This window comes from Hypanus sabinus, chromosome 13 (assembly GCF_030144855.1).
Source record: "Hypanus sabinus isolate sHypSab1 chromosome 13, sHypSab1.hap1, whole genome shotgun sequence".
In the NCBI taxonomy this organism is placed as follows: domain Eukaryota; kingdom Metazoa; phylum Chordata; class Chondrichthyes; order Myliobatiformes; family Dasyatidae; genus Hypanus; species Hypanus sabinus.
The window spans coordinates 14,539,462-14,554,863 of NC_082718.1; the positions used below are offsets into that span (position 1 = coordinate 14,539,462).

Sequence of the window (15,402 nt, forward strand, 5' to 3'; positions counted from 1 at the left end):
CCATAAATTCACTACCCTCAAACTAAAGAAATTTCTCCTCATCTCTGTTCTAAAGCAATGTCCTTCTATTCTGAGACTGTGTCCTGTCATTCTAGTCTCTCCCAATATTAGAAGTATCCTTACCATAGCTACTCTAAGTAGGTCTTTAAATATTCAGTAGGATTCAATTAGATTCCCACCTCCTAATTCTAAACTCTCGTCAGCACAGGCCCAGAGCCATCAAATGCTGCTCACATGTTAATCTTCATTTCCAGGATCTTTCTCACAAGGCTCCTCGGTGAGGGAATGTGTGTGGAGAAATTGGGAAAGATACAGTGCTCCGGGTTTGCGGATTCCTGCATCAATCCCGCTGTCTTGCAACACACACAGGAGAATATGTGGAGTTCATTGTGTGGTTCCTGCTGCTGAACCAGTCCGATCAAACACAGAAACTGGAGGAAGGGCAACAACTCATAGACCTGGATATTGTGGGTCACAGAAATGGAGTTGGGATCTCCATCCCAGTAACATGGTCATCACAATATTCTCTCTGATAATATTCATTGATGCTGGTACTACATATTCCCCACAGGCTGGCCGATAAGTTATGAAGTCAGTTGCACCTCATGATGTCCTGTCTGCCAAAGAGCTCACAAACTGTTCCCTGGTTTCTGCTCCACCCCAGTCTCAGTTGGCACTAACAGCAAATGTTTTGCATAGTTATTGGTATGTCTGAAGAAATCAAATTTCCATATTAACAATGTCTCCACCATCTGGGATCTATGCACATATATGGATATATATCAGGCACACCTCATCGGACAGCTCAGTGAGAGAGAGAGGAGGGACAGCAGCAGAATCCCTTAGAAACCTTCACTCTGATTTTGAACGTTTCGTGCTTCAATCCGGAGGAACGGAACTCCACTGTGGAGATGATGCTGCTGCTGTTTCTGTTGCTAAGCAGATTGGCCAACAGTGATGGTGAAGGTAGGCTCAGGTGATGCTTCTATTGTTTTCAGACATAAATAACTGAGTTGAATGAGTGTACGGCTGTGTGATAGATGACAGAATCTGGGAATTTGTGGATGGCTGCAGCAGGGAATGTCTTTTGTCTGACACTGTCTCAGAGTTATTGAATTGCAGTGTGAGATAGAGACTGTCGAGGACATAAGTCAGGTAGAGATGTCCTGACGGGGACACATCAGAGGAATCACACAGTTCCCACTGAGCTCTGAGCCCTCCCTGTCTCCTCCACTCTGCCATGACCACACCGAACTCACAACAGGTCTCTTCCTCCTCTTTGTGCATGAATGGGTGTGCAACAGGAGACACCCACACAGCACAGGTGTCCACAGGGTCCACATCACAGGAGGTAACGAACGGCTGGCCCACCGGCTGAGCCCTCTTCTGCCCTGGTCATATGTGTCCCTCTGAGACAGACACAGACGGGAACGCAAAAACAATGCATCTTTGACATAACACGATTCCAGGTATACTGTGTGTATTATCATGTCCCCGAAATAGAAACTTGGCAAATGTTAGTGTAATTTCTAATGTCTGTAAGTTATAATGTTAGGAAATGTTGCCCTTTCACCTGCCCTGTATAAAGTTGCACCATATCGTGTATCGATCTTCAGAATAAAAGGCAAAGAAATACCAGACAAGACAGAGAGACAATGCTCGAATGGAGTGAGGAAGTGATCACTGTCACTCAGATTAAAGCACCCCACAATCTAATAGGATTAAAGAGCCACACATCTCCCAGTCCTCATTGACTGGCAGCCTTGTGAGAGATTTCTCGGCCCTGTGTCCTTGGCTGCTGAAGACACAGACACCAGTATTGGAGCCATGGAGATCTGGGATGATGAGAGTAGTCAGAGAGTGTAACTCAGCTCCACAAGGTGTGGGGGAGGCAAATGATCAAACTCCATCTGAAAGGAAAGTTGGGGAATCAGATGAAGGGAAAACTAAGGGAAGTGTGCATTCAAATTCACATTCACCTTCCTCATGAAAGGCAAGGAGGCCATTTGGCCCATTGAGCCTGTGTCAGCTCTCAGAACACTTATCAGTCCCACCCTGCACCTGTTTTCCATAAGACCCCACAAGTCATTGGAGCAGAATTAGGCCATTCAGCTCATTGAACCTGGTCCACCATTCAACCGTGGCTAACTTATTAACTCTCAACCCCATTCTCCTGCTTTCTCTCCATAATATTTGATGTTCTACATAATCAAGAATCTATCAACCTCTGTTTTAAATATTCCCAAAAACTTGGCCTCTGCAGCTGTCTGTGGTGCTAAATTCCGCAGATTCACCACCCTCCGGCTAGAGAAATTCCTCATCATCTCTGGTCTAAAGCAGAATCTTACTATTCTCAGGCTGTGTCTCCTAGTCCCAGACTCCCGCAATTTAGGAAACATCATCTCCATATCCACTCTATCTAGAGCTTCTAATATTCAAGTCTGTACTGGTCCAGAGACATCAAACATGTGTTAACCCTTTCATTCCTGGGATCATTTTTCATCAACTCCCTCTGGGCTCTCTCCAATCCCAGCACATCCTTTCTCAGAGAAAGAGCCCAAAGCTGCTCACAATACTTGAAGTGCAATCTGAATAATGCCATCTAAAAGCCCCAAACTTGCATCCTTGGTTTTTATTCTAGTCGTCTCAGAATGAATGGTATCATTCGATTTGGCTTTCTTACCATAGTCTCAGCCTGTAAGTTATTGTTTAGGGAATCCTGCATGAGGACTCCCAAGTCCCCTTGCACCTCTGACTTCTGACTTTTCTCCCCATTTAGAGAATCATCTTTGCCTTTATTCCTTCTCCCAAAGTGCATGAGCATACACCGTGACGACACTCTATTCCATCTACAGCTTCTTTACCCATCTCCAAATGTGTCTGTCTTTCTGCCCTGATTGCTCAACATCCTCTATCCTCATATCATCCACCAACTTGGCCACAAAGCCTCCAATCTCTCTACAGTCTATCCTCTCTCTGACCACTCTGACTCCCCTGCACCCTCCCACACTGGGGGTCATTTACTGGAGCCAGTCAACCAGGGATTACAGGGTGAGGTAAGGTAAAGAACAGGGGGAATGTAAGGAGCCACAGGAAGGAGGAGTGCCCACAAGGCTCTTTCAGCTCTGTAACTTCTACAAAATTGCACCTTTGTAAAGAAGGGTTGAGGAGAGAGATGCAGCCTGTGTCACCCAGCTCCAAGCACCTCTCCACAGTATGACACCCTCACACACAGACCCACGCACAATTGTCACCAGCCCTGAGGCTGCCTTTACACTGCATGTCTCAGATCCCCACACATCTTCCCCGGACACACAAGCTCAGCTCCCTCAATAAAACCAAGCCGGTATCTTGAGCTGTGTTCCCTCCTGCACTGCCCACAAACTGACTGATCTCCCTCTTTGCCCTCTCTCTGCATCACCTTTGAGCTCCAGCAGTTTTTGGTTTTATTTTTGATTTCCTGCATCTGCAGTATTTTGCCTTATAATCCAACATCTCACTCTCTGTTGGATCCCATGGTTTTCATTGTCCTGAATGTAAAGCTTTGTGGACTTTGGACAATGTTTCTGAAGACCCAGTTGGAATGCAGTAAACAGCACAGCTCATGGACACTGCCTGTTCATTCGTTAATCAAATAGAAACATAGAACATAGGTGCAGGAGTAGGCCATTCGGCCCCTTGAGCCTGCAGCACCATTCAGTATGATCATGGCTGATCATCCAACTCAGAACCCTGTACCTGCCTTCTCTCCATACCCCCTATCCCTTTAGCCACAAGGGCCATATCTAACTTCCTCTTAAATATAGCCAATGAACCGGCCTCAACTGTTTCCTGCGGCAGAGAATTCCACAGATTCACCACTCTCTGTGTGAAGAAGTTTTTCCTCATCTTGGTCCTAAAAGGCTTCCCCTTTATTCTTAAACTGCGACCCCTTGTTCTGGACTTCCCCAACATCGGAAACAATCTTCCTGCATCTAGCCTGTATAACCCCTTTAGAATTTTATATGTTTCAATAAGATCCCCCCTCAATCTTCTAAATTCCAGTGTGCATAAGCCTAGTCGACCCAGTCTTTCTTCATATGAAGGTCCTGCCATCCCAGGAATCAATCTGGTGAACCTTCTCTGTTCTCCCTCTATGGCAAGAATGTCTTTCACATCTCTGTGTGACTGACCTTGATTAACTGCACCACTCTAAATGACAAGTTGTGCTGTCACTCAGATCATTTCCCAACACCTTGTTCACTCCCTGTGTCAGGCCGATCAGCCTGCAGTTCCTCCATCTGTCCTTTTCCCCTTTTGCAAGAGATGGACTGGGGGAGATCTCATTAGGTCTGTATTAAACACTAGAGGGGCCACAGCTACAGCTGGTGCTCCGTCCTCCCCTCAAACTCTGACCTTCTGTGTGTCCATCACGGTCTGGTGTGAAACAGCAAAATCTGTAACTGTTTGTAACTGGTACTTTGGTTATTGTAGTTGGTTTAAATTCTAATTCTCTTTGACTGAAAGGGACAAACAATTCCTTGGTTCTAAAGAGGACTCAGCGGGACCTTGAAAACTATAGACTATTCAGAGGACCCTGTGATGAAAACTGGTTTTACTTTCCTCCTTTAAACTCATGTTACCGGTTTTTCAGTGACAAGAAGACATGGGAGGCAGCTGAGGTAAGTCCCTGGATTAAGTGATTTCTTTGGAAGTCCTGTGGAATATTGGTCTTTGCTGGTTCATTCCCATGAACTCACAGCACAGCCTCTAGCTGAGTTGTCTGTGATGAGTCCCTGTGTTCCAGGGTGTGTTTCATTGCAGCCGTGGATTCAGGTTTCTATCAGTTGGTCAATGGGTGAAATATTTGTATTTTAGGGGAAACTCCACAACCAGGAATTAATACAGTGTGGGTTTGACAACGAAAAGTTCAAAGAACAAGAACTTTATTTCATGTAACAAGGTTGTTGAATTTCCAACGTCAGGTCGGATAATTTATAGAGGGATGTTTAGGAAAATCAAGAATGGTGATTCACAGTTGAGAAAAATTATTTATTTTGTTTAAAGGAGTTCTGTAATCAGCTCCCACAGTCTGGACATCTGACATCCGTGTTCTCAAGCATCCATGACAACTTCATTTCTGACGTGGTCAGTGCTGTGGATGAAAGCAAGCCATGGGCATGGATTGGCCTGAATGACAGATCACAGGTAAAGTTAATGATGACGTGTTATATTGCCACCACAGACAGAATTACACCTGACATAATGCCGAATAATAGGGGTGTGGCAGTGTGGGGGTTAAGTTACTGTCTGTGCCCGAATGATCCAGGAACATGAGCTTGAATCCCATCCCAGCAGCAGGAATTTGGATCAAAGCAAATAAAATGCAATAAATCCAGAGTAAAACATTACTGTCAGAAATGGTCAGAATCAGGTTTATTATCACTGGCAGGTCTCATGGTATTTGTTAACTCAGCAGCAGAAGTTCAATGCAATACATAGTATAGAAGAAGAAAAATAAATAAAATAATAATAATAAATAAATAAATCAATTACTGTATATGTATATTGAATAAATTAAAAATCATGCAAGACAGAAATAAAATATATTTAAAAAGTGAGGTAGTGTTCACAGGTTCAATGTCTGTTTAAATATTGGATAGCAGAGAGGAAGAAGCTGTTCCTGAAATGCAGTGTGTGCAGGCTTCTTTACCTCCTACCTGATGGTAGTAGGGAGAAAAGGGCATGCCCTGGGTGCTGGAGTTCCTTAAAAATGGGCTCTGTCCTTCTGCATCACTGCTCCTTGAAGATGTCCAAGGTCCTCTGTAGGCTAGTACCCAAGACGGAGACGACTAAATTTATAACCCTCTGCAGTTTCTTTTGGTCCCCTGCAGTAGCCCCTCCATACGAGACAGTGATGCAGCCTGTCAGAATGCTCTCCGTGGTACATCTACAGAAGTTTTTGAGTGTATTTATTGACATACCAAATCTCTTCAAACTCCTAATAAAGTATAGCCACTGTCTTGCCTTCTTTATAACTGCATCGATATGTTGAGACCAGATTAGATCCTCAGAAATCTTGACATCCAGGAACTTGAAACTGCTCAATCTTTCCACTTCTGATCCCTCTATGAGGATTGGTATGTCTAACCCTTTCTGAAGTCCACATTCAGCTCTTTCATCCTACTGACGTTGAGTGCAAGCTTGTTTCTGTAACACCACTCCACTAGTTGGCATATCTTGCTCCTGTACACCCTCTCATATCAATCTGAGATTCTACCAACAATGGTTGTATCATCAGCAAATTTATAGATGGTATTTGAGCTATGCCTAACCACACAGTCATGGGTATAGAGAGAGTGAAGCAGTGGGCCAAGTACACACCCCTGAGGTGCACCAGTGTTGATCGTCAGCAAGGAGGAGATGTTATCACCAATCTGCACAGATGGTGGTCTTCCAGTAAGAAAGTCAAGGATCCAATTGCAGAGGGAGGTACAGAGGCCCAGGTTCTATTACTTCTCAATCAGGATTGTAGGAATGATGGCATTAAATGCTGAGCTATAGTCGAAGAACAGCATCCTGACAAAGGTGTTTATGTTGTCTCGGTGGTCTAAGGTCATTGTATTGTGGTGCATCATGTATGAAGAGCCATTCAGATTGAATCTGCCATTGACCTATTGTGGCAATAGGCAAATTGCAATGGGTCCAGGTCCTTGCTGAGGCAGGAGTTCAGTCTAGTCATGACCAGCCTCTCAAAGCATTTCATCACTGTAGATGTGAGTGCTACTGGGCAATAGTCATTAAGGCATTTCGCATTATTCTTCTTAGGCATTGGTGTAATTGTTGCCCCTTTTGAAGCAAGTGGGAGCTTTCACCTGTAGCAGTGAGAGGTTGAAAATGTCCTTGAATACCCCCGCCAGTTGGTTGGCACAGGTTTTCAGAGCCCTATCAGGTACTCCATCGGTACCTTCCACCTTGCAAGGATTCACCTTCTTTAAGGACAGCCTAACATTGGCCTCTGAGATAGAGATTACAGGGTCATCGGGTGTAGCAGGATCTTCACAGCTGTAGTTATATTCACTTTTTCAATGCAGGCATAGAAGACATTGAGTTCATCTGGTAGTGAAATATCATGCCATTCATGCTATGGGGTTTCGCTTTGTAGGAAACAATGTTTTTCAGACCCTGCCAGAGTTGCTGTGCATCCAACATCACTTCCAACCTCATTCAAAATTGTTGCTTCACCCTTGAAATAGCCCTTCGTAAATCATACCTGGTTTTCTGGTACAGACCAGGGTCACCAGACTTGAATGCCACAGATCTAGCCTTCTCAACGTACTTCCTGGTTCATCTATGGCTTTCGGTTTGGGAAAGTACAGTAAGTCTTTGTGGGCACACACTCATCCACGCAGGTTTTAATGAAGTTGGTAACAACTGCAGCATACTCATCCAGGTTCGAAGATGAATCCCTGAATACAGTCCAGTCCACCGATTCAAAGCAGTCCCGTAGGCGCTCCTGTGCTTCCCTTGTCCATACCTTCTTGGTCCTCACTACTGGTGCTGCAGTCTTCAGTCTCTGCCTATACTCAGGGAGTAAAAGTACAGCCAGGTGATCAGACTTCCCGAAGTGAGGGCGTGGAATATCATGGTAGGCACTCTTGATGGTGGTGTAGCAATGGTCCAGTGTGTTGTTTCTTCTGGTGTTGCAAGTGTTCTGTTGATGTTAATTGCTCATAATGTGATTATTGCTAATAATGTGATTTTTTCAGACTGGCCTTGTTAAAATCCCTGGTTCTAACATCCTAATATTAATAGTAGTTGTGGCTCTGTAATTACTGCAATGAGTGATTCTGAGATTCACTGTTCTGGATGTTGGTAACTTATTTTAGAGTTAGGATGTGTTCCCAGGCTGAAGTGGCTGGGCTGGAACTCCCTGTGTGGACTGGGCAACATGCTTGTCCCATCAGAGATAAACTAAACCTTTCACATTCCATGACCTCACACAATGGGGACAGAATCCGGAATTTCTGGGGCTGGAACTTCAAAAACTGTTTTAATTCAGGAACCTGGGAATTTTACACCAGTGTGTATTCTGATATCTGTAGCATTTCACCCAGCACTTACCCCAGGGGATCCATGGTAATGTTCCTGCTCCTCAGGAGCCTGCCCCCCCCCCCCTTCATCCAAACCCATCAACACTTCCATCTGTTCCTTTCTCTATCTATCTCTCTCTTCAATGCATCTGTGCTCTCTGTTTTAGTTACTTGTGGTCCAGAGCTCCACCTGCCCATCAAACCCAAGCCAAGAAGATTTACATCTGTTCTCTCTTTGATTTATAGGTGACTATTTTACATTTATCACCAGTAAACCTGGTTTCACACACAAGAGAAAATCCACCCTATCAATCCTTCATAGTAAAGATGTCCAGGGTTTCTCACCCCTCAATCTTCTCTCTTGTGGAGAAAAAGCCTCAGCCTGTTGGATTTTCCTTGTCTTCTGTGTCTTGTGATCAGTTCAGTGATCCAGTGCCTCTCAGTCCTTTATGTAACAGTGAAATGGAACAGTTCACAGTACAACAGGTCTGGTTTGACCAGCATTATAGAGGCATTGCTTGAGAGAACAATACTGCAAGGATTCAGGCTCTACAGCTCAACTAGTCCATGTCGACAATGATGCCCACCCAGTTGGTACCAATTTCCTGCCCCATTTCTTCTAAGTTTCATCCCTCCCTGTACCTGTCCTTCTTAAAAGACACTATCATACCTTCCTCAGCTACTTCCTCTGACAGCTAGTTCCATATACTTTTGTGTGAATATGTTGTCTCTCTGCTCCCTTTTAACGTCCCATCTCCAATTCCCATTTGGTTTTGGAGTCTGTGTCCATTCATGTGCAGTCATTTTCAGCTCGACTGTCATTTGTCCCTCTGGTGTTTATGAGATCAGCCTGTGTATTTGTGCTCAATGACTCATTATCCAAGTTGTCAATATTCCTTCTCCCTGACTTTTACTCTCAGATCCAGTTTCTTTTGTTCCCAGGATTCTGTTACTTCCATGAGATTTCCCCCACCCTGACAGTCCATCATTTAAAATCTCATTCACTGCCCCATTTGACCTGACTGCTTGTATTCTGGACTCAAATCTGGCTCAGGACCAGCTCCTCACTGTACTATGAAGTAACAGATTACTAGCATTCCTACAGAAATAATCACTGACTAATATCCCACAGGAAGGGAATTTCACATGGATTGATGGATCTTTGTACAGCTACCGAAACTGGGCTCAGCAGGAACCTAATGATGTAAATAATGAAGATTGTGTGCACATTCTTTCTGGAAGTAAGTGTAACAGTGAGAGAAATGTTATTTCCATTTCAGACACAGTATTGAAGAGGCCTGTGGAGTGAACCAGCCTCATGCTCAGCAGAACTGGGCTCATTGCCCAGCAGTTAGAGGAGGATAAATGAGATGTATTGCAGGGGCAGGGGAACAGACAGTGTATGAAGATGAAAAAAAAAACAGACAACACTGGGAATCTGAGATAAAACCATCAATTTCACAAACATTCAGCAGGTCAGGCAGCATCTACAGAGAGAACAATAGAGTTAATATTTCACATTGAAAACACTTAAGTTCAACTCAGTGTGAGCGTGCAGGTGGAGCATGTACAAGGGTTGTAATATCAGGTTTGTATCACTGCAGATAAAGAAACTCAAAGTAAAAAGTTCAAAGTAAATTTATGTCAAAATACATATATGTTACGATAAACTACCCTGAGATTCATTTGCTTGGGCATTCACAGTAAATACAAATAAAGCCAATAGCATCAATGAAAACTACCCACAAAGACAGACCAAGAACCAATGTGCAAGAGACAATGACTTGTGTAAATACAAAAGAAACAAAGAACCAAATAAAATGGGAGGTAAATTAGTAATAAATAATATTGGAACACGAATTGTAGAGTCATTGAAAGTAATTTTATGGGTTCTGGCATCAGTTCAGTGCTGGGGTGAATGAAGGTTCAGGAGCCTGGTGGCTGAGGACTAATAACTGTTCCCAATAATGCGAGGCCTAAGGCACCTGTATCTCTTTCCTGATGGCAGAAGCAGGAAGAGAGCATGACCTGGATGTCAGGAGTCATTAATAATGGAAACTGTCTTCCTGCAACAGCACTCCTTGTAAATCTGCTCAGTGGTGGAGGGAACATTATGTGTGATAGACTGGGCTGTATCCACTACCATTTGTAGGCTTTTTCATTCAAGGGCACTAGAGTTTCCATTCCAGACAACCAGTCAGTATGCTTTCTATCATGAACCTATAGAAATTTGTCAAAATTTTAGATAACATGCTGAATCCTCACAAACTTCTTAAGAAAGTAGAGGTCTTGCCACATAAAGGAAATATAAAACTTTTCTGAGTGAAATTGAAGCCAGGAATATAATATTCATCTTCTGCGTCCCAGAGATTCCTCATTCTACTCCCATTTGGAGGTCCATGAAATGGTAAGGGTTCAGTTTTTCTCTGATGGGGCCAAGTTATTGTCCAGTTCACACAAAGAGTTCCAACCCAGGGTGAGCCCAGCCACCTCAGACTGGAACAATCCAAATGCCCAGTGAATATTGTGAGGTGTCAGGTTTTAGCAACACACACTCTGACTGCACATAGACCACAACAAGAAGTAGCCCTACACCTTACAGCCTGCATGCACTGAACTTCTTCTGTAACTGGAATTGGTTTATCAAGATACACTGGAAAGTTTGACTCGTACTGCTGTTCATATCGATCAAATCATTACACACTGCATTGAAGAGGAATGAAGTAAAACAGTAACAATGCAGAATAAAGTGTAAAAGCTACAGAGAAAGTGCAGTGCCAGTAAACAATAAAGTGAAAGTTCATAACAAAGTAGATGTGAGTTCAGGATTACAAGAGGTCCATTCAGGAGTCTGATAACAGTGGGATAGAAACTGTCCTTGAACCTGCTGGTATGTGCTTTCAGATTTTTATATCTTCTGCCAAATAGGCAAGGAGAGAAGAGTTGTATGGGTGAGGTCTTTGATTATGATCACTCTTTACAGAGGCTGCAAGTAATGTAGACAGAGTCCACAGAGGGGAGGCTGGTTTCTGTGAGGTACTGAGCTGTGTACACAACTCTCTCCAGTTTCTTGTGGACACATATAGAGCAGTTGCCAATATGCATCCTGATAGAATGCTTTTGATAAAAATTGGGGAGGGTTGTTGGAGACATGTCAAAAATGTCTCCAAAGGAAGTTGAGGCAATAGTGAGCTTTCTTGTCCATGACATCAACGTGTTTGTACCAGGATAGGTTATTGGTGATGTTCACTCACAGGAACATAAAGCTCACAACCCTCTCAATCTCAACACCGGTGATGTGGACAGGAGCATGTGCACTGCCCACCTCCTCAGATCAATGACCAGCCCTTCTGTTTTGCTGACATTGGGGAAAGGTTGTTGTCATGACACCACGTCACTGAGCTTTCTGTCTGCTTCCCACACCCGACTCATCGTTATTTGAGACACAGCACACTACAGTGGGATTATCAGCAAACATCTAGCTGGAGTTGGTGCAGAATCTGGTAACGCTCGTCATGAGTGTAAAGAGAGGAGTATAGGGGACTGAGGACTCAAACTTCCTTGGGTGCCTGAGTTTAGAATCATTTTGATGGAGTTGTTGCTGCTATCCTTACTCATAAAACCACATTACATAGGAGCAGAATTAGGCCATTGAGCCTGTGCTGCCATTAGAACATAGAACTATTGCACATTACAAGCCCTTCAGCCCACAATGTCATGCTGCCCATGTAACCTACTCTAGAAACTGCCTAGAATTTTCCATCATGCCTGATTTATTATATCTCTCAACACCATTCTCCTGCTTTCTTCCAGTAACCTTTGACACCCTGACTAATCACTCCACTTTAAATGTAACTGCTGATTTCACCTCCATAGCCATCTGTGGCGATGAATTGCATTGATTCACTACCCACTGGCTGAATAAATTCCTCCTCTACTCTGTTCTAACTGGATGCCCCTCTATTCTGAGTCTGTATGTTCTGGTCCTAGACTTTTCCACTATAGGAAACCTTCACATCTACTCTATCTTGGCCTTTCAAAACTTGAGGTTTTAATGAGATCCCCCTCTAATAAAAAGATTTAGAAAGAAAAGAAAGAGATCCCCTTCATTCTTCTAAACTCCAGTGAGTACAGACATAGATCCATCAAACACTTTTCATATGCTAACCTTTCATTCCCAAAATCATTCTCCCACAACGGACCCTCCTCAATGCCAGCATATCTTTTAGATAAGGGCCCAAAACTGCTCACAGTACTCCACGTGCAGTCTGACCAATGCTGCGTAAAGCTTCAGCAAGACATGGTTGCTTTTATATTCCAGTCCTCTTGAGATGAATGCTAATATTGTATTTGTCCTCCTGATCACTAACTGTAAGATAACCTTTAGGGAAACCAGCACAAGGACTCCAAAGTACCTTTGCAGCTCTGATTTTTGAACTTTCTTCATGTTTAGGAAATATTCTACACCTTTATTCCTTCTACAAAATGTATTACCATACACTTCCCTACACTATATTCCATTTGCTACTTTTTGGCCCATTCGCCTAACCTGTCTAACACACCCACCTTCCCTAAATCTACCTGCATTCCCACCTATCTTTGAATTATTCACTAATTTTGCCACAAAACCATCAATTCCTTCATCCAGATCATTGACAAACAATATGAAACAAAATGGTCCTAGCACTCTCCCCTGCGGCACGCCCATAGTCACTGGCAGCCAAGCAGAAAAGGCTCATATTATTCAAATATTCATGGCCTACAGACACTGACTCAAAAAGAGAAAACATTTAGATTAAACAAAAAACAGAAAATGCTGGAAATGCTCATCAGATCAGGTAGCATCTGTGGAGAGAGAATTAATGTTTCCATGCATGACCTTCCTGTTTCTCTCTCTCCACATGCTGCCTGACCTCCTGAGTGTTTCCAGAATTATTTTTAGATTTTCAGCATCTGTACATTTTGCTTGTGGATGAACAGGTCAATGTTAGATTCTTTTTCTCTTTTTCAAGGTGAGCAACGTTGGAATGATAGGCGCTGTGAAGAACACACAAATTTTGTTTGTGCCTACAAACTACACTGTATTTAGAAGACTCCAGAACCGTCCACTCATTATTTCCAGTGATTGATTCAGTACCTTGATTTCTTCGTTGCCACTGCCTATGGTGACTGTACTCTCTCAGTTCCTCAGCCAATAATAAAGAGAATTGCATCCTGAGCTGTGTGTTGTTGCTGTGTGAGTCCAGTTTCCAGCAGCCTTCCTGTCCCACTGTTGCTTCCTCCCCACCTCGACACTCAGTGTTGAACTGAGGAGAAGGCAGCACAGACTTTGCAAAATTAACTCTTTCCCTTCATCTGCACTTGGTTTGTTGGGTCCAGGTCACTGCACACGGAAGGTTCTGAGGAGGACACAGAGGGGATTTACTGGAATAGTTGCAGGGAATGAGATTTTACAACACATCGACTGGGCTGCAGAAAATGAAATGGGCCCATAAATACCTTTGCACAATTGCATGAAAACCTCTGTTGTCTGTTTAAAAATCAGCCAACTGTTTGTCAATTTTGCAAATAATTCCTGTTCTTTCGCATTTGTCTAGATACAGTAAAATTTGATAGAACACAGATCTGTCTAGATACAGTAAAATTTGATAGAACACAGATCTGTCTAGATACAGTAAAATCTGATAGAACACAGATCTGTCTAGATACAGTAAGATCTGATAGAACACAGATCTTGTCCAAGTGTCTCATCAGTCTGATGAGGATGGCATCAAAGAGGTGAGGAATTGACTAAACTGACAAATGAGAGTGAGAGAGATGGTGGGAATAAATCAACGTTAAACCCCTTTAACCCACATAGTTCCTATTTAGTTACTGAACTGACATTCAGCCCTTTAAAGTCAGTCAGTAAACTACATGAAACTGTCTTCTACATACTTATTCCAGGTCAAGTTTATTGTCATATGCTTAAGTACGGTGAATTACAGATACAATGAAAAACTTGCAGCAGCATCACAGGGATGTAGATTCACACAACACACAGAACCTATATTATTCATAACTCACGTGTAAATTAGAAATAAACTAAACCTCAATTATACAAAACAGTGAAGAAATTAGCTGTGCAAGACAAGATATTAGTGAAACAATCACAATTAGAAACAGGTCCATAGTGTCCCATTGCTGAGGTCGTATTAGGGTAGTGGAGACTAGTTCCAGACTCTGATGGTTGTAGGACAGTCACCCTTCCTGAACCTGGTGGTGTGGCACTTCAGACTTTTACATCTCCTTTACCAGCAAGCAGAGGGGATGGTCCAGATGGTGAGGATATTTAAGGATAGATGCTGCTTTCCTGAAGCAGTGCCTCATGTAGATGCTCTTGATGATAAGGACAGCCGTGCCCATGGTGGACTGGGCTGTGTCGACTGCGCTCTGCAGTGAGTTGTGGACATAGCTCAGCACATCAGGGAAACCAACCTCCTCTCCACGGAGCCTGTCTACACTTTTCACTGCCTCAGTAAAGCAGCCAGCATAATCAAAGCCACCACCCACCCCACACATTCTCTCTTCTTCCTTCTTTCATTGAGCAGAAGATACCCAGCCTGAAACACGTCCCACCAGGATCAAGGACAGCTTCTACTCCACTGTTATAATAGGATCAAATGTGTCCCTGAGTACAACATGATGGAATCTGGAGCTGACAATCTACCTTGTTATGCTCTTGCACTGTATTGTTTATCTGCTCTGTCCTTTCTCTGGAGCCATTACACATTATTCTGCATTCTGTTATTTAGAAATACAGACACAGCACAATCTACCTCATTGTAGCCTTGCACCTTATGGCCTGTCTGCACTGAACTTTCTCTGTAACTGGAATTGGTTTATCAAGATACAATGAAAGATTTGTCTTGTACTGCTGTTCATATCGATCAAATCATTACTCACTGCATTGAGAGGAACAGAGTAAAACAGTAACAATGCAGAATAAAGTGTAAAAGCTACAGAGAAAGTGCAGTGTCAGTAAACAATAAAGTGAAAGTTCATAACAAAGTAGATGTGAGTTCAGGAATACAAGGTGTCCATTCAGGAGTCTGATAACAGTGGGACAGAAGCTGTCAATGAGCCTGGTGGTATGTGCTTTCAGGCTTTTGTATCTTCTGCCAAATAGGAGAGGAGAGAAGAGAGAATGTGTGGGACGGGTGGGGTCTTTGATCCTCACAGTCGCACACACACTGCATCTTCTTATATACCAACTGCCTCATCCTCAGCCCTATCACTCCAGTTTCGATCATCCTGCCAAATCAGTTTAAAGCCTCTCCAGCAGCTCTAG

At 43.3% G+C, this 15,402-nt stretch overlaps 1 protein-coding gene across 1 annotated transcript; it reads left to right on the forward strand.

Annotated features, from left to right (window-relative positions):
* The first annotated feature begins 883 nt into the window (after window positions 1-883).
* On the forward strand, window positions 884-13,269 carry LOC132403463 (alpha-N-acetylgalactosamine-specific lectin-like). The gene is made up of 5 exons (XM_059986868.1): window positions 884-966; window positions 4,507-4,661; window positions 5,047-5,187; window positions 9,205-9,313; window positions 13,085-13,269. The coding sequence occupies exons 1-5, from the start codon at window positions 912-914 to the stop codon at window positions 13,159-13,161; spliced, it is 537 nt and encodes a 178-aa protein (XP_059842851.1). The 5' UTR covers window positions 884-911; the 3' UTR covers window positions 13,162-13,269.
* The last annotated feature ends 2,133 nt before the right edge of the window (window positions 13,270-15,402 follow it).